The sequence below is a fragment of the Cyrtonyx montezumae genome, unplaced genomic scaffold (assembly GCF_038088225.1).
Source record: "Cyrtonyx montezumae isolate F1298 unplaced genomic scaffold, pur_monq_1.0 scaffold_8, whole genome shotgun sequence".
Lineage (NCBI taxonomy): Eukaryota > Metazoa > Chordata > Aves > Galliformes > Odontophoridae > Cyrtonyx > Cyrtonyx montezumae.
The window spans coordinates 117,806,362-117,832,616 of NW_027072089.1; the positions used below are offsets into that span (position 1 = coordinate 117,806,362).

The window sequence follows — 26,255 nt, forward strand, 5'->3', positions numbered from 1 at the left end:
AAAATCCATGTCTGGTAAATAACAACATGATTCCTAAAAATTACTAGAAATGTTTGATTCATTAAGTCTAAGTAATGTTTAGAAGGTTTATTTTAATTATAGAGATTGCTTTGGATTGAGCATTAAAAACAAAATACAGAAGAAAAAAGAAGTTGCATGTGTTTGTCAATTTTTAAATCTGACGCATGCTTGTGAGTTAGTACAACAACCTGTAGTAACAGAGAGACTTCCTCATTTAACAGAGCAAATAGATCTTTGTATTTCACTAGCAAATGACAGGAGCAGTAAATGAAAACACTTTATCAACTTTCAAAATTTATTAAGGGTCCAGGCTAACACTGAAACATTGCTTTTCATGTCCCTGCATGATGCAAGCGTTTTTGCATTGTCCAAATAACTAGTAGCAAATATATTTCTGAGCACAGATAGCTTCAAGTAGTGAATATAGTTTTGAACATAGGCAGCTTCATGATAAGTGTGGATGTTTTAATTTAGGGTAAGCACTGTAAGACCAAAGAGTGCCTTCTTCTCAAAAAGTTTTAGAAAATAATAGCATGAAAATACATTTTAACCTAGAAATAGATAAAAATGAAAAAGTTAAGACCTACATTACCAATAAAATAAGGAGGAGGAATATTCTGAAATTATTTTGTGAAGTGGGGATGAAAATAGAAGACCGAAAACCCCATTATTTCCCCTGACATTCAGTGCAAGCATTGACGTTGTGTTGCTTCCCTTATGCTGAAGCCTTATAAAACAAAAAATCCAAATGCAAGTTATGTACTGATGGATCTGGTATACAGAAATCTGTGAAACAATAATGAGAAAAGCTGTAGAAACTGAATGCTATCTCTTTATAAATGAAAGGTCATGAAGTTGAAGATCTTGCAAAGACAACATATAGGTAAACTTAACACAAACCTATTTTAGTAACAAACCCAACAACCTATTCACTGTATTACACAGAAAAACAGAAAAATACATTGTGACAGGTAATGTTATTCTAAACATTATGAAAAATTGAGGTCTTGTTCAAATGTAATATCCTAGAAGAATCACACTTGCCTAATAGTGCTATATTACATACTTTGTAATTTCATCATATAGTCAATTATAAAGGACTCACTCAGAACCTCAGAGAAGTTCTTAAAATCACAACAGGCTAATAGACAGGAAGAGGATTTGGAAGAAACAAAGATCCTCAGAGCACTGTGAAAAAGATAAACTTGAATCTTCTGAACTGACTGAAAAGTACAGTGTTCTTTGAGAAAATAGTTCTGTCCTTACTTGAAGAACAACAACTGTTCAGTAATTAGAGATTTTAATTAGGGAAAACAGGTCAGTTTGAGATAACAATCATCTCTTGAAATTTTTTGAAATAAATTAAACCACTCTGAGCTTATATGGACAAGAGCGTTAAGACTACAGCTATGCCCTAGAAATTTGAACAAACGTGATGAACAATATACTGGTATTGGGGAAAAAATGAAATAAAATAGAATGAAGCAGTCCTCCGAGATAAAAAGACAGCATATATTAACCAAAAACAGTTTTTCACAGAGCTTCAAATAATCTCTCTCAGAGAATAATTACAGAAAATTTGCCATTTGCAATGACCCAAACGTCCTTCAATTAGGACAAGTTGAAAAAAAATCTACATCAACTTGTATATGTAATATCACATTGCACACATTTATATCTAAACGTCCAATTTTTTACCATTATCAGACAACTTTGGGTAAGAAAAACAAGACAAGACCTACTGGCTAAGTATAAGCATTATGTTAAAAGAATTTATTTCTAAAATATACAAAGTGCAAGAGTGTTACATTGGAGAAAACTGTCAGGCTTCTGAGTGGGGAAAGTTCTTAGTTTTAAGCACTTGGAATATGTTTCTTATAAGTTGTGAGGCACTGTTACCAGAGATAAAAGATTTACTAGGATTTTGCCGAGTTTAAAATCACCACCTCCTTTTAATGTCTAGAAACACTCTGAAAACTAATTATAATTTTGGCTTTATTTAATTAATTAGTCCTTAAATATAACCAAGGTTTTAATCTTTCTCTTATATTTAATAGTCGATTTATTTCAACAATTCAAAAATCCATTTTTGTAAGCTGCAATATAAATTCCTAAAAAACAGTGAGCATGAAATGGACAAAAATAAAGAACAATTAACCAGTCTCCATATTGGCACACACACAAGCTGAAGCCTTTGGTATCCTCAAAAGTAACAAAAGACTAAGCATATGAAATAAACTCATGCTAAACTAACCAAAGATAAATAAATACCTAGGGATTAATTATATGACAGTTAATTTGTTGTCAAACCTCTTGTAAAGGCTTAAGTTAGTAATGATAAAGTAAACGATTAGCAATGATAATGGAAAACAAAAATCAAGAAAATTATTTTGAACTATTTCCTGTTATCAAAGTGGATTGAAGTATACTCTTCTTAACACTTTAAACAGAATATTTCAACCTGACTAACATTTTCAAGGAATTGCCCACAATAGCCATTTTTTTACTTAATCTTTTTGCCAAATTCATATTATATAGAAATATCTGAAAAGAATATAAAAAAATCTGCATTTTTATTCACTGCTTAATCAAAAGATTAAAAATTTATTCACAACAGTAGGAGGGAAAAACCTGCTGAACTCCAATTTAGATTAAGGATTCATTCAATGTGTTCTATACTCATCCTGGAAAGAATACATAAAGGCATGTAAATGATGAAAAGAATATAATCGATACAGATCAATTTTGCCTGCTATAATCTGTCTCTAGAATAAGTCTTAGCTAATTGGAAGTAAAAGCAATCTTTGTGATCTAAGGTATAACTGAAGCATGAATTAACAACAAAGATAAGTCAGAACTTTGAAATATCAGCATGATACCTGTCCTGTTCTGTCTTTAACACCTATTGAGTATTATAGTTTTACATCTTTGACCAATGGCTGTTAGTAAGTCTTTTCAACTCAAATTAAAAAGCAGAAGAAAAAAAAAATCAAGAACATTCTGTAAAAAATTTCCATGTAATGCTTCATAAATTTGACAGAAGATATGATCAAAATTCCCTCAAAATAGACAGATGTCCAAAAACACATACTCTATTGAGTCATTTAAGGGAAATTATGTCCAGAAAATATTTACTGAGTGAATCTTTCTAAGCTTTTCAGCTTTTAAAGCAAATCTCAAATTATTAAGTTTACCAGTATAAATTCAGGTTGTATCATATTATGACAAATCAAAGAAAAAAAAGATCTCCAATTTCAGATATCAGTCATCTTCATCTGCACACAATACATCATCAAAATAATGCAAAACTATTTAGATGCTCTATGTAAGTCTAAACAAAAATGTAAGTGACATATGAAGAAAAACAGAAGCAGAGTTTTCTTGATTATAATCATTACACTGCATTTGCTGAAGGAATGCTATACTGATCTGGCATCTTAACATCACCTAGTTGGCAATGATAATTCCTAGTGATGATGCACATTAACTTATTTCCAGATAAAAATCGCTTCTGACACATTTCAGAGCAGTTTAAAAACGTGTAGAACAGAGTAGTACACTAATTTTATGACATTCTGAAATCAGCAGCTCCACATACTAACAGTTACCTAACACAAGCTTTTGTTCTGCTCCACTCCTACAACTTAATTTAATGGAATGGAATTCCTAGATCTTAATTTATGGAAATGTAACTGTACTAAGTACAGTTACACATATACTTTTGCCATTGCAGAAGACAGAGTTAACCCAAGTGATTTCCTATATTGCAATAAAATTATCTACTACTAACAAGCTTACTTTTAATTACTTACAAGTATTTTCTTAAAGATCTAGACAGAAGAGTTGTGTATCTGGGCCCTGAGATAAACAGAAAACCAAGTTGTTCATTTCCTGTGGTTTTCCACTATTATTACATATTGTCAATCACAGAACACAAAAGCTAAGAAAATTACAGCAATAACCTATTTCTACTAGGCTAGTAATGAGAAATCTTTGCCACGTAACATTTTACTTCAATCATCACTGCCGAAAATAAAATAACCCACTGAAGATAGCAAAATTTAAAACACACAGAATTTGCTAGCTAGGTCATGTTTATGTCCTACTTTAAGCACAGATGTAACGTAAGATAAAACACCAATTGCATTCTTACCAGTAACTGTTCTTGGTCTTCCTTGGCATCCTTGTAAGAGGTGGATCCAGGCAACCAAGATGATAATGGAGTTTACAAGTGTCACACAGTAACAGTAGGTGTTGATCATGGTTCTTCTTGCAAATTCCACAACTTTTAATGTAGGCAGTAGAAAAGCATTACAATTACATTTGAAATTATGAAGAACAAATTACAGCTTCAATATCAGCATGTGGCAACTAATTTCATGTCAGTGCATAACTTTCTCTTATGAAGCTTCTACCGAAATACAGTAAAACATAAAAGGCACCTAATACAGTTAACAATAAAGAGATCTTAAAATGTCCTTCACAATTAGATTGAACTTTTAAAGTAAGCAATTGCTTGATACTCAGACAAAACATACCACTGGCAAACAGAAAATAATACTACCTTTGCCATCCGAATGATTGAAAGGAAAAATTATGCTGCTGTTATCAGTCTTAGCAATCGGACTTATTTCAATAATGCAAATACCTCAAAACATGTCTGAGCTGCTATTACACTAGGCAATATGCCAACTAATAGGAAAATACATTTTATTTTTGTTATCATACTGGAATTAACATTTTAGTTCAATTATTTCCAAAGGATTCAATGTTTATTGATGTCCTTATAGGACGAGCTAAATGACAATATTTTGAGTACAACGAAACTTGTAAAATGTAACTCCTATTATTTATTTATATGTTTAAATTGCCAAGCCCTCGCCCCACTCACATGTTCTCAAGATTTCAGCCTCTCACAGTACCAGAATAAACTTTTACAGATTCTTTGTTTCCCCTGCCAGCTGGGCAAGATATAATTCACATGCTGTGGTTAGAGGCATGGCTGTTGCCCTCTCCATAAACCACCAACTGACAATTCTCAGCTGGTAGCAAGAGAAATATGTTCAAGAGTACAGTCATGTTCTGGGATATCTTAGTATACATTCCACATTTCAGATTAGTTAAAACCTCGTCAGTAGCTCTGTAACATACAGTAGGTGAAATGAAGTGTGCAGAGACAAAATAAGTGACTATTTTCTTAGGAAAAAGTTAAAAAAAATCAATGGGGAAATTTGAAAAACAAGATAACCCAAAGCATTTGATAGTCCATGGACAAAAAGTAAATATTCTTATGGAATAAGTGTATAATGCAATCAGCCACTACGACTAGAACAGTATCAGCACTGTTTGCAAAATCAATGCAGACGATTGCATCAAAAAGCACAAGACAGCCAGTTACAATTTTTGTATAACACATTAAAAAAGACTATCAGTTGTAAAGAGTTACCTTTCCTCTTAAAGCACTGCTGTCATGTTAGCAAAAGAAAAGCTAACTGATATATGCTAAGGTGAATAATTATTTCCTCAACTTAGCCTTCAGAAGTAAACATTTAAGACAACTCTCAAGCATTTTGTTAATCAAAACTTAAACAATTTTCTCTTAATTTTTTCAAACTGCAACTTAATAGAATGATGGATCTATTCTATCAAGACTTCATTACTTGCCTATAAAGTACAGCTGGGAGCGTAGATGTCTTTTGTGTTCCTCCTTCCTTTTTACTTGGTTTTCTTTCCTTAGGAGCACGTAAAATTGCAGGTATGTTCAATTTCTATTGGATTTGAACAAATGCAGTACAATGAGTCTTGGGACTTTGAAAGAATATCATTTCAATCTCAGTGCATGAAGAACAGGACACTCACATTGAATAGGAAATGGCATAGCCAGCTATTTTACAAACAAAAGCAACTACAGATGTTTATATTACAAAATCATACAGAGGTAAAGTAATATTATACTCATTTCTCAATTCAGTAAGCACAATGAACTTCGAGCATTAAAAATAATAATTTCAAGCTTTAAGATAGAAGGACAAACACGTATAGGTCTACAAGTGGAAATAAGAAAGGCAAAATTCACAAAACTGACAGAATAACGCTAAAGCAATTTGCTTTTCGTCCAGCATCCTCACTACATTGGTACTCAATAGGTTAATTAGAAAAATTATCTTATTGGACCAAGCCTTCCACAAAGCAGACAAGATTCTCTTCGGATTTCTAGTAATCTGCAGTACGCTAGCTTCCCAGACAGCAGCCATCTATCAAAGTCATTTCTCAGCAGCCCCATGGGTCTGCATCTGTTCAACCAACTGGAAAAAAAGTCATGCAAGCAGTGCAAATGAATTCTACTTTCTTTTTTTTTTTTGTAACATTTGCACCAGGAAATATATTTGTGAACTTTTCTCAAAGCCACATTAAAAAGGAGATTAAAAATCTTTATCCAAGAGATGCAGTGTACTGCTTGAAGAATTTTTTCTTTACAAGTAGGAACAATAGACTGACAAAAAGAACAAGAAAAAAAAAACCAGTATAAACTATAGCTCTATAAACAAAGCGTAAGTTTCTTGAACAGCACCACAAACTCAACAGTACCAAAAGTAATCACAAAATTATGATCCAGTTCTATGTCTGCATTTTCACAATGAACTGTTTATTCAATCTTTTTTAAAATTGTAAGAGGAAATAACTTCAACCTCTCTCTGAAAGCTAAAATGTCCTCTGTTATTTAATACTTTTGTTATCAAAATAGTAGATACTGTATCTACATTTCTCCATGTGTACCAAAGGGAACAAAAAAATAACTATTGGCAACAGGAAGTAATCCAAATCTTCTGTTCTCCTATATTTTAAATTCATTTGACCAAATGCTCTACACTTTCCAGTTAGAAAAACATCATATACATACTGCATGTTATATAAGCCATCAAGTTCTCATACCATTTGAAGCCTGCAGTAAATAAAGACAATATTGAGAAAAAAATGGCAGGATTAAGCTGTGCTTCATGTTCAGTTTCTCACAGATGTCAAGTCAATCATTTCTAACAAACAGAAGAATTTTGCAAACAAGATCACTATTACAACATCATAATTAAACTACAGATTTCCAGTAGGTGAGTCGCATAAGTCTATAAATTTCAATCAGGAAATGTTATCCCCAGAGTGAAGCCTAGGTCTAATAAAATCAATTTATTTGGCCACAAAGGTGACAGACAGAACCAAAAAAGTTTTCTTGGAAAACTGGGTCCACCTATGAACTATAAAAACAAAATATAACCAACCTGGCCAATGATTCTACCAAGCAATGCCCAAATGCCTTGCCCTTCATTTCGTAGTTTTCCATTCATATTTTGGAGCTCTTCCAAGGATTCACAAAGCTGAGCAGTTGAAGAGAAAAACAACAGCTAAGAAAAATCATTAAGGCATATTTAATAAAATTCATTTATCTTCTATCCTATCAAAGGTGCATAACTTTATTGGAAGATTAAAAAAAATGAATGCATGTCAAAATAGCTGAGATCACTACAATCATACAGCAATTTAAAGTGAAAATGAGGGCAGCCACCTTTTTAAGACAATGATCTAAAGCATTTTAGAATAAAAAGAAGGTTCCATAAATACAATCAGAAAGTAAAGCTTAAAATACAGCTGTGTCTTATATGTATTGTCCCTATCACTTAAGCAGCAAAATTATAACAAGTAACCATCAAAATGAATTAAAGCTCTACATTATCATACAAAAGAATTTTCACTCAACTATTCTGGAGAAATCCTTTATCAAAAGGATGTAAGGAGAAAAAAAGGGATTTTTTTGGGGGGGGGCAAAGCAGCCACACAGCGTATACAACCTATTAATGGGGATAAAAGCCTCCCTTCTCCTTCAAACTCATTAATTCATAAAAGCCTGCTGCTTCATTCACATACATTCTTATTTAAAACACATACCAAATAGTTAAAACAAAAATAAAAAAAGAGTTAAAGAGTTAACAGCAACACTATCATTTGTTACCAGTAAATCATTAGTTCTTAGGATACTGAACTGAAAAAACTTGTATCACGTCATCTGCTATAGAAGTATTCCTATGTTCCATTTAAAACACTTAAATGTTAAAGAAATAATTACTGAGTAAAAGATATAATTAAAACTTTTTTTTTTAATGCACAACTGCTGTGTTAGAAATTTGGAGGAAAGGATTGTAAAACTATTGTCTCAAAGTCTCAAATGAAATGCATATCAAGAATGAAAACAAGAAGTGCTGATCTCTCAAGAGAGGGCCCTGTATGCAATTTGTTACAGGAACTATCTGTGGGGACAGCAAAAGAATCAGTGCACAGGCAATGTTGCTTCTTCCTGTATATTGAAGTAGGGAACCAATAACCACAGAAAATTTTTAAAAGAATTAATATTTTTAAGTACTACTTTAATTATTATATTATTTTTAACATTTCTTTAAAGAAAAAAGAAAATACTAACATTCATTCTAAGTTACTCTGTTTGGAAACTGAAATGCTATCAAAGTTAACAGCAGAAGTATTAAACAGTACAATGGTTTATTATCTTTTTTTTTCACCTTATTATACTCCACATGAAGTTTTTCTTGCTCATTTTCTAATTTGTCCTTGATATTCCTCTGCTCAGCCATATTCTCCTGGATTTGAATCATGCGCATATTTCTCTCTATTTAAAAGAAAATTTCATTATTTCCTAACCATAGCTACATTTTCAAGTTGGATACACAGTAAAAAACTGAAGCAACAAAAAGCACAAAACCATTTTAAAAAAGCACACAATTATAGGTTTATTACACAGCCTAAGCAGAATGAACAGTCCTAACATTTACTTTCTGCTGCATGAAAAAATGACATTCCACATGTAAGGAAAATATTAAAAAAGATACTAAAGGTACCTATGCTTGCAATCCCTCCTTAGGAAAGACACTACTACCTGTTTGTATGTGAAAGATGTTTTTCTTTTCCCAAACTTCTTTAAAAAGAATAGTCATTAACATTCTATATACTGGGCATAAGGTTTCTCACCTAAAATGAAAAAATAATTTCTATTTGCCTATTAACAAAGGAATACAAGGGAAAAAAAAGTACAAATACAGCAAAATGATTATTTTTCTCTGAGAAGAATAAGCAATTTTAATCCTTACCAAGGTAGTAATTGACAAAATCAGCAGTGAGGGCTGGTTGTTTATGTTTTCTTCTTCCATCAACACTGGAACTAGTATCTGAAGTATCAACTGGAAAAATGTCTGTACTAATTCCCATTAGTTCAGCTTTGCGCATGAGCTTGCGAATGGCTGAAGCACTGCTAGTAAGTGGTCGTGGTAGTTTCTCCCTGGGAACCCAGGCCTGTGGCCTGGTGGTACGAGCCAGCTCTGCCTTGGCACGATACTGCTGTAGTCTGGCATTGATTCGAGCCTACAACAAAAACTTCCATGAATTAAGAACATAAGGGAACAATTCAAAATCATTTTTGAGCTCCAGCATTTCTGAAAGCAAATGCATCTTACTTTCAGTTTAAAAGCTGAAGAACCTAATAAATGCTCTTTTAATTACAATATTTGGTCTCAAGAAATACACTGACATTTGATTTTACTTGAAAAAGCATACCTCAACAGCATTATCCTTTCACTAGGTTTTAGAAGAATCAAGATTCCTTGACGAGGTTACTTCATTAACATGAATTATAGCTGGCTTTCAGACAGTCCTTACCAAAAATAATGACTTGATGAACCCATGAAAACTCGATGGAAAAAAACCTCGGCTGACCTATCAAAAATACACTGAGCATGGCCAACAAGTCAAGGGTGTTGATTCTTCCCCTCTACTGCAGTGAGGCCACATCTGAAGAATTGTGTCCATTTCTGGGCTCCTCAATTCAAGAAAAAAAGGGAAACTCTAGACAGCTCAGAAAGGAATGAGAAGGATGATTAGGGGCCTGGAGCATCTCTCTTACGAGGAAAGGCTAAGAGACCTCCAGACTGTACAGTTGCAGAAGACTAAGGGGGAGGACAGGACAGCTGCCAAGAGATGGGGCCAGCCTCTTTTCAGCAGTGCCCAGCAACAGAACAAAAGGCAATGGGCACAAACTGGAACACTGCAAGTTTGATTCAAACATAATAAAGAACTTATTTACTTTGAGAGTGATAGAACAATAGAACAAGCAGCCCGGAGAGGTTGTGGACTCTCCATCTCTGAAAGTATTCAGAACCCACCTAGATGTTTTCCTGTGCAATCTACTGTATGGAACCTGCTTTAGTGGGCTGGTAAGACTAGATGATCTCCAGAGGTCCCTTCCAAACTCTATGATTCTGTGATTTATGTGAGCGGTAAAATTTGGTAAACAGTATTTTGCCATATTTGACTTTCTTTGTAGGAGCTCCTCTTCCGATGCCCTCTCTCCTTACTATTCTAAACTAGTTTATTATAATCTGCCAAAATCTTAACCCAGAGGGAACTGAAGTCAGCAAAAGCTCACAATACGTCTTGTTGATGACATCTGTATATTTGTGACCATCTGGGAGATCAGCTCCAGATCAATCAAGTTGTTGCTGACAGCTGGAAAAAACTGTCTTACGGGAACCCCATGCAGCAGCAAGTCTGGCAGAAAATTACATCAATATACAAACCTTCAGAGGCAAAACTTCAGCTATGACTTAGAAGTTGTTCATTTACCAGCATAAAGAAGCAGCTAAACCAATCTGACTACCCCACTGTATGGTATCAAATACTCCTGAGACGAAAGCAAAAATGTTTGCATTTATATATATGCCAGGTGTACTGAATATCTGATTACAAACAGCATTGTTGAAGCTATTGTTAAAGATACAGTTTATTACATTACCTCACTAGGTCTCAAACATTAATGACCAAGAAATATGAGAAATGTAACTTGCAGGCCAGTTTTAGGCCCAATGGCTTTTATCTAGAACATAAAGCAGTAAGCAAGAGATCTACCTGCATCTGCCACCTTACTTTATCCTTGAACAGAACAAACAAGTATGGCTTATATCTTCCTCAGTCTCGATGCTTCTTTACTTGATCATGCGCTCAGTCTGGAAAGTCTTGAGGTCATTTAATACGTAATACAACTGTATTCTCAGAACACAATTCCAGAAACAGCTGACAGAGCAGACTGACTAGCCTAAATGAAATTCTTAATTGTAAGCATGGATTTAAGCAATTTGAAGGATATGCTTTACTCAAGTAATGTACATTTCCTCTATTAATATAAAGGAAGTATTTCAACATGTAATATTTTCCAATAACAGTCCTAGACAGTTCCTATATTCTAAGGATTTTATTTCTTTGGGGACACAAGACTTGCCAAACTATTAGCTTAACTACTGCTGTCAGGGTTTCAAAGCATCAAGCATCACCTTTTTCTCCATATTTGAACAACTACATACATATTTATCAATATTTGTAAACCTTATTAAGCTTTAAAACTCACAAGGAAGCTTTTACTATGTGTGTATGTACACACATTACTTCTCAGACAAAAACTCTCCAGTAGATTTGACTATTTTTGTTGAAATAGGACTAACTTCCTCATGCACACAATGCACACGTGCAAGATAGGAATTTATGTGCACTTTGTGTCTGCTCCCCATTCACACATTTCTAGTATGTATTAAGAAATCTTTGCAGTTCTAAAAATGCCTAAGAACCACTCAAACAATTCTTTCATAAAAATCCCATGCTCATGGAGTCTTGCATTGGAGTAAAGAGTAAGAAGATAAGAAAATACAGAGAATTTACTAGCATTAGCAGCACCACATAACAAATGCAGAGCTCTAACCTAAGGCCTAAAAATAGAGGAAGCGTGAGCCCCGTTGGGCACACACTAGTTTAGCACAACCAATACCTACCACAATTATATGAATATCATACCACTACATAGTGGAGGCAACGTTATACTGGATTTCACATAACTGAGAGCTGAGAGTACTACACATTTATGTAACTTATTTTCAGTCAAGTCAGACCAAGCTCAACACCTCATAGAAGTATTTTATTCAAAATTCTTCTGTCATAGTGTTTGCTCATATTCATTCCCAAATGCATGAGTCATTTTAAATTTAAGTTTTCTTTGCCTATTTAAATATACTCGAAGAACTAGAAATATATATAGGCATATATATTTTAAATAAAGTATTTGATCATATGAAAATATATTTCTGGTTATTATACTATAGTTCTTCCTTCAGAAAAAATTTCTCTCTCCATAATTCCACTATTCTATTATTTACAAGGCATCTACCAAGGTCAACAACAAATTAGGTATAATTCCTTCAAATCACAAGCTGCTTTTCTTCATAGCTACTATTTTTCTTCACAAAATTCAGCACAGCCTCAGTAGTGAAAGTCAAGTAGGCCATAAATTTCTTACAGCAAGAAAAAAAATTAACTATACAAATACACTGAGGTACACAGATTCCCTTGGAAGGACTGAATTCTTAGTATCAGCATATATCAGTGGAGCTTATGCAGAAACTGTTCTGTGAGGTTCAGTCAGTAGACAGGGATACAGATACCACCCTTCAGATATCTCTTAGTAGTTCAGATGAAATATTTATTACATTTAAAAATAAACAACAACAAAACTCCTGCACGTAAAATTCTTGTAAGCCCTACATTAAGTGAAAAAGTGATCTTGCAAGAAAAATTCCCAGGCAAGCTAAACTCTTCAGCTAATTTCAAAATATTTTCACAGAAAACAAAAGTAGACTCTCATCAAATAATAATACAGAATTTTTTTTTTTTGTCTAGCTTGGGAGGAAAGCATTAAAAAAAAACAAACCAAGAATTGCAATGAAAATGTAATTACCATCTTTGGGCAAACAAATAAGATTTCTCATTTTAGTTAAAGATGGATTCTTAGCTGACAATAAGTTGATTGAGAATACTGCTCAGAAGCCCGAACCTGCATATAATTCACTGGTATGTGAACTACATGCCATCAATACATTTCACATTTAATTTCCTACAACAATAACAATTACCCATCCTCTTCCCTTCTCTCTAGTTTAGCATGGATGATTAATGCACATACATTTGTATAAGAAATATAATACCTGAGCTTCTGGTGAGAGCTGTTTTTCTCTTTCCTGCAAGGACATTTTACAGTAAGACTGTAATGCCAAGTAGTTTTTTCGTTTCCATTTTCTGTCTAACCTGTCCGCATGCTGTTTACAATAAGCAAAAAAAGGATCAGCTATATCCTGTTACAGAGAAAACAAAGGGGAAGGAACAAAAATAAATGTTAAAGACATAAAATGTCTAAAGTCTCCAAAAGGCACAGATACTGTGCCAACAGATCACGTGCTCAAATAAACATGATAGTTTTTTGAAAGTATGCATGTTTCTTTATCAATTTTGTCATGTCGATATAATTTACCATATAAAGTGACTTTCCATCATTTTCACTGCATGACCTCGAACATTTTTAAATGCATTATGTTAAGCAGTTAATACTGTACTGCTTCATCTCTGTGCTATTTTCTCATCCCCGAAAAAAAATTGCAAATTGTAAGTGCATTCCATATATAAATTTATTGCTAACTTCTCACTGCTTCACTGCATCATCTTTTGCACAAAATCCTGCAAGGGTCTGACAACTCAATAATATGGAAGTCAATAAATTTCATTTTCTCAAATGATTTTTTAGTGATTTTTGTCTGAAAAATAATCTGAGAGATTATTAAATGTTCCCATTTCTCCTCCTTAGTTCCATAAGATTAACACATTATCATGGTTGAAAGTTTATACCAACTTTTACATATGCAAACACTGCAAGTAGTTGACAAATATCTGAGCCATGAGGGATTCAGTCTAAAAAAAATACATTTCATTGCCAGCATATCTCCAAAACTGCAGAAACATCATAATAAATGAACAGATTAAGAAAAACTTGAAGCATACTTCCTACATTAGGATATAAAATCAAATAAAATAATTAGTCCATCAAACTTTCCTTCACTCCATCTACAATATGCAGAATAATAAAATCTGTATAGCTTTTTCTTACAAATAGATTTTTATTTTGATTTAGATCCTCAGAACGTGTACAACTTACTCTCAAAAATTAGCAGCTTCCTCAAATTAGATTTTTTGAGGTCTTGATTAAAAATATTTTAGTTTCAGAAAATGTATAAGAAAATTTTAAGGTAACAAGACAAGCAAATATATATGCCTAGAAAAAACTCAGGTAGTTTTTGAAGAATAAATATTTCATATAATTTATTAGGGAAAGGAACACTAGGTAACTTCATTCTTCCTATTTATCAGTCTCACAGATGCACATAATTTTGTAGACCCTTCAAGAGACACAACTAGGTAGTTACTTTTTTCATAAACAAAAGCTTTAGTGTCAATAGCACAGGAAGTGCTTATTTATGTATTGTCTGTGATACTTCCTAAGGCAGTAAGAAGTTAAACTGTGCAAGTGTGAACATGACAGGCTTAATCAAAAAGATAAAAATCAGAATGAAGTTTGGCAACCTGAAAGTACTTAAACTGTAAAAATGAATTCTAAATAACAGCTTTAAATCTGAATTGTTTTAATTATATTAAAAGGAAGATGACAGGTAAGAGCATGGATTAAAGTTTATCAGTGAGTTATAAATGTTTGCAATGGATTCTAATTCCTCAGAGTAATGTTACTACAAGGAAAGCCATACACGATTTAGAGGAAGCGCTGGAAAAAATGCACAAGAATAGAATTGCAGTTAATTTCTTAAGACAACTGAGACAGTTGTACTCTAGTAAATACAGAGAATACTACACTACATTGTGAAATGTCAACCTAGGTGAAGTTCAACAAACAGATTTAGAATTCATCCTTCATTTATCTACAGAATAATAAGCTGACTTTCGTATAACCTTCTTCATTCCTTTTTCCACCTCATTTCCAAAGATGCTGAGAGCTGAAGAATTTCACAAAGAACCCTCTTTGGACAGTTCCTTTGCTTGGCCTACCACTGTATTCAGAAATAGCGAATAAAAATGGCAGCATTTCAGGTCTTGCTCACAGGCTTTTCATGCAGGCCTCAGATTATGTTTTCCATAAGTACATCAGAACTACCTCTTCTGCTGCTGCTTCTGAGAGAAGGCCTTCTTTCTGAGCACAGGTGACGTGGAAATAAGCTCTGCACATCCCAGCATCACAACTGATGCATACTCCAGTTCTAGCAAAACGAGGATCTTCACAAAAACTGCATTCCTGAAAATGAAAGGGTGGAAAATGTCACAGTAAGTACTGCAGCTACGTTTTGCTTAATATTTCATAATTTACATCTTACATATAAATATCGAACAGGTTATGAGCTTACTCCTGTGTGTATTACTCCAAGTACACTGCTAACATAAGACAATATTTAAAGCTTCACTAATTCAAAACCCCAACGACTAACTTCATTTTCAACAAGCAATGGAAAAATGCTTAAACAACTTGAAGAACATATGGGATGAACTTATACACTCTGGATGACTGAAAGTCATAGATAACTCCATGGCTTTCCTTTGATAAACTATGAATGAGAAGCCAGTGTGTGACAATGGAAGAAAAAAAAAAATCAAGAAATGTAAATATCAATAAGTTTAGTTTACGATTCACTTAAAAACAGTATTAAGGCTTTGGCTACATGCATTCTAAGCACAGCTGTTTTCAGCACAGCAAACTGCTACCCACTAATGTGACCTGAAAAAAATAAACTTATTTTTCATCCAGATTAGTTCCTTGGTCTGGTTCACCATAAATTCATACTATTGGTGATAGCTGGACAGTGGGACTGGATATCTGCCAGGTCTTTCCCAACGTTGGTAATTCTATGATTCTATCACTGTGATTCTACAAACAGCTGTTCCAGCAAGCCACAGCAATGAGTGCCTAAGCAGGAACAAGCAAGTGGGAACAGCAGCTGCTTAAGCAGTGTGTAAAGATGACCTGAAATTATACAGTCATGCATTTCTTAATCTCTTGCATGATGTGTATGGAGCAAAGCTGTGAATCACCTACAGAAATTATCTCCATGCAGGTTAGACAACAACAGAGTGGAACTGCAAAGGAAATTCAGTGACATAAGAATCTCAAAACACTACATACACTTGCTTAAAAAGGCTCCCTTTATCTGTGCAACAATAACACAAAACAGAAAATAAACTAATTGAATCACAATTTATTATTTTAAACCAATACTCCAGGGGGAAATTTAGCTAAGCAAGCTGTAACTTCCACACCTGATGTAGCGAATAGGGATTGTTTACAATTCTGTGAGAGTAATGAATCCTCATCTGTGCAGTTCATTCAAGTTACTCACAGTAAGCCTTGCTCCTATAACGCTAATAAAAAGAAAATGTATGATTCGTTGCAATAACAAGGCTGTAAGACTTTCTACAGGGAAAAAGAAGGCAAAAAGTGTAAGCAAACTACCAAACATTTCTTAGCAATGTTAAACACCCCAACAGGCTCATGTTGAATGCCCTCCTAATACAAGTAAGTAACACACAGGCCATCCAAAGTGTTGTAACTTATTTTATACAGTTTCTATGTTTTTTGAACAGTTATTACATATTCCAATTTAGTATTCAACTTGACAAATTGACACCCTAGGAAACTTACAATGAATAAATTAAGCATTAGAGAATCAGTATCACAGCTGTCTTTCCTTACATTAGCCCAAAAAATATGGATTCTCCATGTCTTCAGGGCTGTAGCAACAATATTGAGCAAATAAATGTTGGTCTTTGGTCTTCACAATGATTTTCTAAATGTTTTCTGTGTGACCACTTTCGACCACAACTTACCATTATTACATTTCGACCATTTACACATAAAGAAACATTTAAATATTAGATACATTTTTCTGTTCAAGTTCAGAGTCCCATACCCTTATGTTGTTTTGGTGCTGGTGATGGAAGGTTAATACTGCTTCGTAGCAACCCTATACACTCTAGTTTATGATTACCAAGAACCTAAATTAATTCTTGCTGAATGTACATCTGTCTCTTTCTTAATCTACCTCAATTTCCTTCATTTCACATCCCACAAATCCTCTTCTCTCTCCGTCCACATTTTGGCAATCTGCCACTAACTGACTTTAAAAGAAGGTAACTGACACCTGTGTAAAAAAAATAAGGGAAACTGAGAAACAGCGAACAGAAATTACAGAAAATAACAATAAGGAAACAAATAGCTATTAGAAAAAAAAGGGAGGAAAGAGCAAAGTTGTAACAAACATGAACTTGATCTGCACTGGCTATTAGCACGAGGAATAACATTGGAAAGACATATGTTATTCTACGTAAAAATGTGAAATAGAGCTACTGGCAGGGAGCATATATCTTCTAAACTTACCTTGGCGCCATACTTTGAATAATTCATTTCTGTTAGCGTTACTGGCCGCAATTTGTCAATATCTCCAAATGCCACTCCCGGAACATAAAGGGCACAAACAATATGGACCCACCTAAAACAGAAAATAAATTTAGGTCACTGTTTTCAACATTTTTTTTCCCCATGCTGCGCTCACCATTTGCAAATTTTTAAGTACCATGCAAATGTTACAGATACTAGAAAAAGATTATCTAAATGAAAATACATTACAAGCAGGGAGAGAACGTGCATTTAGTATTTAAAAGCTAACAGTGAATAGCAGCAACAATTTTTGGTACAACTGTGATTGTTTTGCTTGTCAGGATCAACAGCAAGTTACCAGCATATTCTGTTTTGATGGTTCTTAAGTAGTGTTACACATCATTGTTTATGCTACGTTAAAATCATATAAAGATTTTGACATTATCTACAAAGACTGATGGGGTGAAATTGTGGAGGTGAAGTTGAAGGTACAAATTTATACCTCTAAGTCATTAACCCACTTCATCTTAAGGAACAAGATAGAAAATCTAATCAAAGCAAACCAATCAACTCATAGTGTTGTGTTTGACAACACTTTTCACCTTCATAATTAAAAGAAGTTTTTATACTATCATTAATCACATCAGTTTGAGGTGCTAGACAGTAAGTTCACTGTGCAACAAAAAAAATTAGAACAAAAATATATAAATGAAATATAAATTTAGATGCAGCAGCTACAATACTTCTACTTCATGGATGTCATTAGTACTATATGCACCCTTAGTAGAACACAACAACTAGTGGAATACTTAAAATCTGAAGATGAATTACAAAATTGTATTTAAATAACACGGTCCAGAGCTGACAGTACACTCACTAGCTGTCACAGAACAAGCTGAGACCTCTTGCTGTACAGAATAAAGTTCATGATGGCTTTTATTACAAAATAAATACTCCAACACCACAGCAGAACTCCCTACCTTAATATAATAAAACATGCAAAACCCTAAAACATGCAATACCCTAGACTATTCTCATTATTAAAAGAAAAGTTCATCTTCTGTCTATCTGCTTCCCCATAAAAGCAAAGGAGACAACATATTCCTCTCAGAGAATTACAGAATCTCCAAGATTGGAAAAGATCACTAAGATCACCTAATCCAACCGGTCACCTACCACTAATATTCTCCCCATTAAACCATGTCCCTCAGTGCAACATCTAAACATATCTTAACATCTCCAAGGATGGTGACTCAACCACCTCCCTCCCTGGACAGCCCTTTCCTGCACATAGCCTTCTTGGCTACCTGGACACATGGCTGCCTTGTGTTCAGCTGGGCATCAACCAACACCCCCTTGCAGCCTTGTAGCCACTCTGCCCCAAGCCTGTATGACTGCCTGAGGCTATTGTGGCTAAGGTACAGGAGCCAGCACTTAGTCTTGCTAAAGTTCACCCCACTGGTCTCAGCCCAACTATCCAGAATGCTCGGATCCCTCAGAAGGGCCTTTCTACCCCTAGGCAGACCAACACTCCAAACTTTGTGTCATCTGTAAACTTAAACCCCTTGCCCACGTCACCAATAAAGACATTCAACAAGACAGGTCGAAGTATTGACTCTTGGGAACACTACTTGTATCTGATCTCCAGTTGGATTTAATCCCATATACCACCACTTTCTGGGCCCATTCCTCCAGTCAGTTCTTTACCTAGCAAAGAGCATACCCTGTCCAAGCCACAGACAGTCAGCTTCCCCAGGAGAGTACTACGGGAGTCAGTGTCAAAGGCTTTGCTGAAGTTGCTGAAGCCTATGCAGAGACCACATCTACAGCCTTTTCCTCATTCACCAGGGGTGTCATTCAATTGTAGAAACCAAGCTGGTTGGTCAAGCAAGACTGGCTTTCCATGAACCCATGCCAGATGGGCTTGATCCCTCCCACTGTCCTGCACATGCCAAGTGATCACACTAAAAATGGTCTGTTCCATAACCTTCCCTGGCACAGAGACCAGGCTGACAGGTCTTACGACCCTTCTTGTAGATGGGAGTCACACTGGCAAGCCTCCAATTCTCTGAGACCTCTCTGGTTGCCCAGGACCATTGATAGATGGTGGAAAGTGGCTTGGCAATCACCTCTGGCACTCCCTCAGTGCCCTTGAGTAGATCCCATCTGAAGAGCAATGGAGGACCAGCCATACTCCGGGGTGTATCAGGCCCTGCACTGCCAGACAGTAAAGGGAAGGGATTGTCCCACTCTGCTCTCAGCAGTCACAACTTGAGTACTGTGTTCATGTTTGGGTACTACAATATAAGAAGGACATAAATTCGGGAGCATCTAAATGAGGGCTGCAAAAATTGGGAAGGGTTTCCAGGGAGAGACCGATGAGGAGCAGTTGATGTGACTTGGTTTATTCAGTCTAGAGCAGAGTGAGGTAAAACCTCATGACAACCTACAACATCCTCACAAGGAGAGCTAGGGTACAGGCACTTATCTTTTCTCTCTAGAGACGGGACCCAAGGAATAACACGGAGCTGCATCATGGAAGAGTCAGCTTGCTTATCGGGCTAAGCTTCCTCATCAGAGGGTGGTTGGGCCCTGGAACAGGCTGCCCAGGGCAGTAGTCATGGCCCAAGCCTACCGGAGTTCAAGAACTATAGAAGCATAGTCCATGATTTTCACTCTGCTCTTCCTTACCTTATGCAGAACTGGCTATAGCTTGGCCTAAACAACTACAGTAACTTGATGATATACTTTACAAAGAGTACTCATGCATTTAAATATTATTAACAGAATATCTTCATGAACACAATATATTCTTCTCTCACCTCTCACAATATATTCTTCTCATACTACCTTTTAATTAAAAAAAAAATCCACACAGAGTAATATCTGTAACCTTGAAATGCAGAGATTGCTCAGATCTTAACAAACATCTTGTAAATTCTGTAGGGCTTCTTTACTTTTGCATAAAAAGAAGTTACAAACCCTCACAATCGCTATTAAAAAATACATATACATTCAAGGCTCTGGTTAAAGATTCTGATAGTAAGTTAAGGATACTGACTTCCTTAAAACTTACCCTCTGAAGTTCAATATAAAGATACACATCTTCTACAAGCAGCTGCTTCTCAATTTAATTTGCACAGTTTTTTCATGCTCCAGTGGTGTATTAAATGCTACTGCACTCTATAGGAGTTTATCTACGGAAAACTCAACAGCTGGCTGTTTGCTTCATATTGACCTTCTCAAAATGTTTTAGTACATATCACCCAAGTATTACAGCATTACAGATGTAAACTGCCACACAAGTGTCTCATTTCTTTAGCTACCTTATGTGAACTCAGACCTGAATCTTTACTAAAAACCTACAGAAATCAGTCAAGTTCACAGCTGAAGTAATTTCAGCTGGTTTTAATAACAGTTTTAAATATTTTCCTGCTCATTTGTTTAGCTGCACATGTTTTAGAAGATTGTAATTAAGACAAATTGGGTAATCAAAGAAGAATAATCTTCCTTGTTACTTCACCATCCATTTTGCTTGGAGCAATGATAACAGATGTTGATTAAGTAAGAAGAAAAACTCTATCCCATAACAAGGGCAGAATTCATATACTTAGTTAATAGCATTTTGAGAAATAAAATTTCATAAATTCACATTTAAACTCACAAACTGAGAGGTTAATGTGAAAAGGCTTCTGTTGAGAAATTAAGCACCTAATTATTCTAATGATTCATGTAGGAACAAAAAAACAATTCTAACTTGATTATGAAGGGAAGCTGAATAGGTTTGGTTGCACTTTTCTGCAATTTCCATGCACTGATGTATATAAGGAAATATAGCAATGGATATGGTATTCATCCATAGCTTGTACTGTCCCATTCTCTAAAGATTTCAAATGTATTAATAAGTGATAGAAGAAAGAGATAATAGTATTATCTAGTATATGAGCCTACCCACCTGGGAGAGTAAGCCTCTCTTATTCATGACAGTCACATCACATTATCCAAACGTACAAAAATACAACAAGGATAATAAATTGACATGCTACTGTCCAGATAACCAAGCAGGCATACAATTTTGCACAAAGTATCAGCATCACAGATAAAACACTTCCCTGCCAATCAAAACATACAACCATCTCACAAAAAAAGAAATTCAAATGATGATGTTTAAAATGTTGTGTAACTTACAATTATATGTGAAATTACATAGGTAGCACTTAAACAGCCTTAAAAAACAAAGGAGAAAAAGACTGAAACATGTGTTGCCAAGCGATATTAATTCCAGTACTCCCTAATTGTTAGGCAATTGACTTCAGTCTTCAGTAACATTTTGTCCACACAGCAACATTATTAATGAACAGAGAAGCAAAATTCGTTTAACTGTTTTAACAGTTTTACTGCAGCTGCTCCAAAAGTAATACTTCCTATTTTATTATGTTGGCCCAGAACATCAGAGGTGAATGTTAGCAGTATGGCAGTAGAAGCTGAACCTTCCATGAATATTTCGTTACATTTTATGTCGTGTGACAGATGGCAGTAGAGGAGCAGTTTAACCTGTGTCTGAAGCAAAGGTGTGTCACTGAATTTCTCTGTGCAGAAGAAATGGCACCCATTATACATTAACTCCCATCAATGTCCTAACATTTACAGAGACCACACAGCGGATGTTAGCACACTGAGGCAGTGGGTGGTGAGTTCCAGCAGTGGGCCACTTCCACTGGTACAGAATTTTACAAGCACAGCATGCAGACTGTTGTTCACTGCTGGTCAAAACAAACAGCTAATGGTGGTATCTATACTAAAAAATACTGTTTTGTAGCTGAGAATTTTCTCTATCAAATAGTGTTATTCTGTTCTTTGTATCTGTTGTAATTTCCATGAAAATTATTAGGAGACATCACTTCCAGAGCAACATAAGAAAAATGCACAGACATTGCTTATTGTAAAGCTAATCAGAGATGGAAGACTGGAATTCCAAAAATATTTTAAAACAAGCACAACTTCAAATACATTCACAAAATTATTCATTGCAAGTCACAACTCATCTGTAAAAATTCCCCCAACCAACAGTACATTATTGTCTTGTACTTTCAGTGCTCCCCCTCATAAGATGTATGTAGAAGACATGGATTGAGGAAAAGTTTTAGCAAGGGTATCTGTAAAACACAGCTACAAACTGAAAAGCTGAGCTCAGTGTATACTCAATGCATGAAAGTAGTTGCTCTACAAAGATGATGTCAAACAAAGCTTTCCAAAATATAATCCAGAGCTCTGCTGATCTTTTAATGAGGAGAAGACCTGTACTGTTGCTGATACTGTAATGAACAAGTTTGCATAAGACAGGAATGGGAAAAAAATCTTTTGGCATACAAGTCAATTCAACATGAATTTATTTAAGTATAAAAAACTAAACTGTGAAGGCCATTATAACCAGTAGATGGAAAAAGACCAAGGATATGATATATTCTGTTATTTGCTACTATTAAAAATGTTGTTCTATAATATATAGCTTTGTGTAAATAGTAATGTGTTTATCAATTCACACTGAACAGCATCAAAGGTTTCATGCTAAGAGATTGAAATTACTGAATTTTAAAACATTTGTACTAATACTGAATAACTGAATTCCTTCCAATTCATCCAGTCATCAGTAAGATGTGTCTGCAGACTTTTACAGTCCTACATATCAAGTATATACTGTCAAATACAATTAAGAAGGCTGCTCTTCTCTCTGAAGAGCCCTAACAACTACTCAGATTGACTTCTTTCATTAACATGATAGATTAAAAGCTTATGAGAGGCCCAGCACCTGAAAGTTTTAGATATATTTCTACAAACTTCCCATTTACAAAACTGTAAAAGATATGGAAAAATAATTTTGTGATCTAAAAACATCATACATTCATTAACATCAGCCAAAAAGCAGACATGACTGATAACTCTGGTCTCTTCTTTACTGCAGAAAATAAGTTACCATTAACATCCACATCTTACTCTATTTTTTAGTATATGAATAAATGGAAGATACTGCATGAGAAAGATCTTCCACTACATCCAGACATCTCTACACACAAAATACATGCTGATTTCATGTTGGCTAACAGGTATTATCATTTCCTGAAGTAAGTGATTTATTGCTTCATTTAGTAACATCTGTTGCTCATAGATCAGTAAACCATCATGCTCAAATTCATGTTAAGACAACACCTCCCCAATTGGTGTGAAGAATATTAGGTGTGCAAAAAAAAAAAAAGACTGGGTGACTGACTATCCAGAGAGCAGCCAACTCAAAACTGAACTGAGAAAAAGGATATAAACAGTTTAGCGTATGACTCTACTGCCTACATGAACACCCTAGGTCAAAGTCCCACTTTTTAAATATATGCTGATATCAAATTTAGAATGACACTTCTCCAGCCTTACCTGCCTGCATCTGTCTCCTTGAAGATCCCATCTTGGTTAGGACACAATTCACAACTAGGTGTAACGCCACATTTGCATGCATCGCAAAACCAAGGTTCAGTGGAATTTTCTGAAGCTGAGCTCATGATAGAATCACTCTCCCCATCAACACCATAGCAACCTTCACACATAAGAAATGGAAGACAGTGTAAGGAAAGACAAGCAAGCATACAGCTCTTAGTTACAATTTTCACCAGGAAATATACACAAACTCAGTTTAAAGACAGTGAAAATCCCAGGGAAGTTTCTAATATTTTTGCAAGACTAATTTTTAGTGCAAAATTTATATTTTTACAGAGGCTCTAATTCTAAAACACGATACATTATATGGAAATGCCTTAGATCGAGTCCAAAAAATTGAAAGGAAAAGGTTTACATTTCTTTGTTCTTTTAGCCTATTCATTAAGAAGTGAAAAACTTAAGACTTAAACTGACAAAGATGAAGCAAGAAACAAAGCATTTTTTTCAATTAAAGAAATACATTTAAAGTTAAATATAACATTCTACTTAAAAATTTAAGAAATTCTGTAAAATATTGAAATACCTTAGTTCTTTAGACAATTCTTAGTGTCTTTAAACACTTATTATCCTCTAAAATCCTTTATACATCTTTCCTCCACTACAGCAATTCTGGAACCTTCTGCAGATCTACAAGTCCTCTTATGCAGCCTAGAAAGTCTGGTTTCAGTTCAATTAACAGTCTTACCATATTATAGTGTGCTTTCTTAAATTCTGAGGTACTAGCAGCATATGAAGGATCCATGTGTATCACTGGTCAGGTTCAAGGTTTGAGAGCATGTCCTGGGTTCAAGATATTCCTATCTTTCTTCCTCTCACTACCCTGAAATAAACTTTTTTCTTTTTTTTTTTTTTAAACAAGTTGATTATGCCAACAGTACGCAGTCAACAAATATCTATCCCACGTTTCTGACACATGAAGCATAAGTTTAAAAGACCTTTTGTAACTTTAAAGTATTATTTGACAAGCACAGATTGAGTTTCAACAGACCGCTTTGCTTAAAAAATGTTTTTATATATTCATCAATAATCATCTGTAGCTGACTTTAAATTACGATTAAATTCATTCAGTGTCTCAATTCTTTGGTATACTCTCACTCTCTCTCTCTCTCTCTCTATATATATATATATAGAGAGAGAGAGAGATAGATAGATAGATATATATAATCTTTAAGGTATCACTACATGCATAATCACCATAAGGTTAGGAAAACTGTTCTTCAAAATAAAGTTTGTTATTTCAATTTTGGACAAGAGTTAAGAGTGCTGTTACTGCTGTAAATGACAAAGGAAAGGAAATTCATGAAGCTTATCACCAAAAACTACACTTCTGCATATGCTACACTGAATATTTATCTGCTGCTCAGTATGAAAAAAATAAATTTCCCTGTCAACATTAAAGCAGACTTAACTGGAAGGTTAAATTCAGTTGTTTGCAAGATAAGAGTGATCAAGTAGCAATTTTGCTTGCAAAACAGTTAAATTCCTCAATTTTATAATTAAATAGCAACGTAATTTATTTGTTTGGTTCTCTACTGACTGTAATAAAATAGCAACACTGTCCTAACCCTCCATAGGACACGAATAGAGATAACAGACAACTACATTCAGAAAATAAGTAGTAAGACTATAGGTACCATTTAAGAACTACAGTCCTCCATTAGATCATGAGGTTCATCAATAAGTATTAAATTAAGAAAAAAAAATGTTGTTGCTGTTATTTTTTAGATGGGAAGTATTCCAGAATCAAGAGATAAATAATGCTTAGAAAAGCATTCACAGACAAGGTACATTAGGTATTAGAAATAATATACTGTCTAGCTCATTTATGAATTGATTGAATTTTCTTTATTATCCCAGCAGCTTTAAGGAGTATTCCAGAAAGTCATTTTTTAAGTTGTAATGCCACAGTCTTGAATAACTGCCAACAAAACTCCTGTTAAACAATCACATTAATGTGCAAACACATAGCCCACCAATATCATAAAGTCTAAATTTCTCATCAGCTAAGTCCTACAGACTGCTCTTAAAAAATTTTCCCCAAATATATTTATTAAAAATTATATAACAATGTAAGGAGAAATACTGTCATCAGTCAATACAGCAAAATAAGTTTATTCCAAATACTGATCCTTTTTCTACAATCAAGTGCAATTAGATTTCCTTTTCTAAATGAAGTGTCATCGGTCTACTAAAATTAGAATGGTGTCATACCTTCACTCTGAAGCATTTGCCTCGTTACACTTATCATTCATTTATAGCTAATAATTTTCCTCTTTCCTAGAAAACTTCTACATGCATTAGCTGTAATTATTCCCATCCTTATCATGCATGGTGACATCAAAATTGTTTTTTCTGTAACAACAAAAATCTAGGTCATTTTCTCACAAGGAGG

At 34.6% G+C, this 26,255-nt stretch overlaps 1 protein-coding gene across 6 annotated transcripts in view; it reads right to left on the reverse strand.

The window, feature by feature from the left end:
* Window positions 1–26,255, reverse strand: part of PHF14 (PHD finger protein 14) — a 158,391-nt gene that overhangs the window by 111,250 nt on the left and 20,886 nt on the right. For all 6 annotated transcript variants that reach the window (XM_065752249.1, XM_065752251.1, XM_065752250.1 and 3 more), the window contains exons 5-13: window positions 23,804–23,963; window positions 17,381–17,492; window positions 15,110–15,247; window positions 13,101–13,247; window positions 9,171–9,441; window positions 8,586–8,692; window positions 7,296–7,391; window positions 5,694–5,789; window positions 4,175–4,314 (exon numbers count right to left, since the gene is read on the reverse strand). In XM_065752249.1, the coding sequence (XP_065608321.1) occupies window positions 4,175–4,314; window positions 5,694–5,789; window positions 7,296–7,391; window positions 8,586–8,692; window positions 9,171–9,441; window positions 13,101–13,247; window positions 15,110–15,247; window positions 17,381–17,492; window positions 23,804–23,963 (1,267 nt within the window). The remainder of the gene's footprint in view (window positions 1–4,174; window positions 4,315–5,693; window positions 5,790–7,295; window positions 7,392–8,585; window positions 8,693–9,170; window positions 9,442–13,100; window positions 13,248–15,109; window positions 15,248–17,380; window positions 17,493–23,803; window positions 23,964–26,255) is intronic.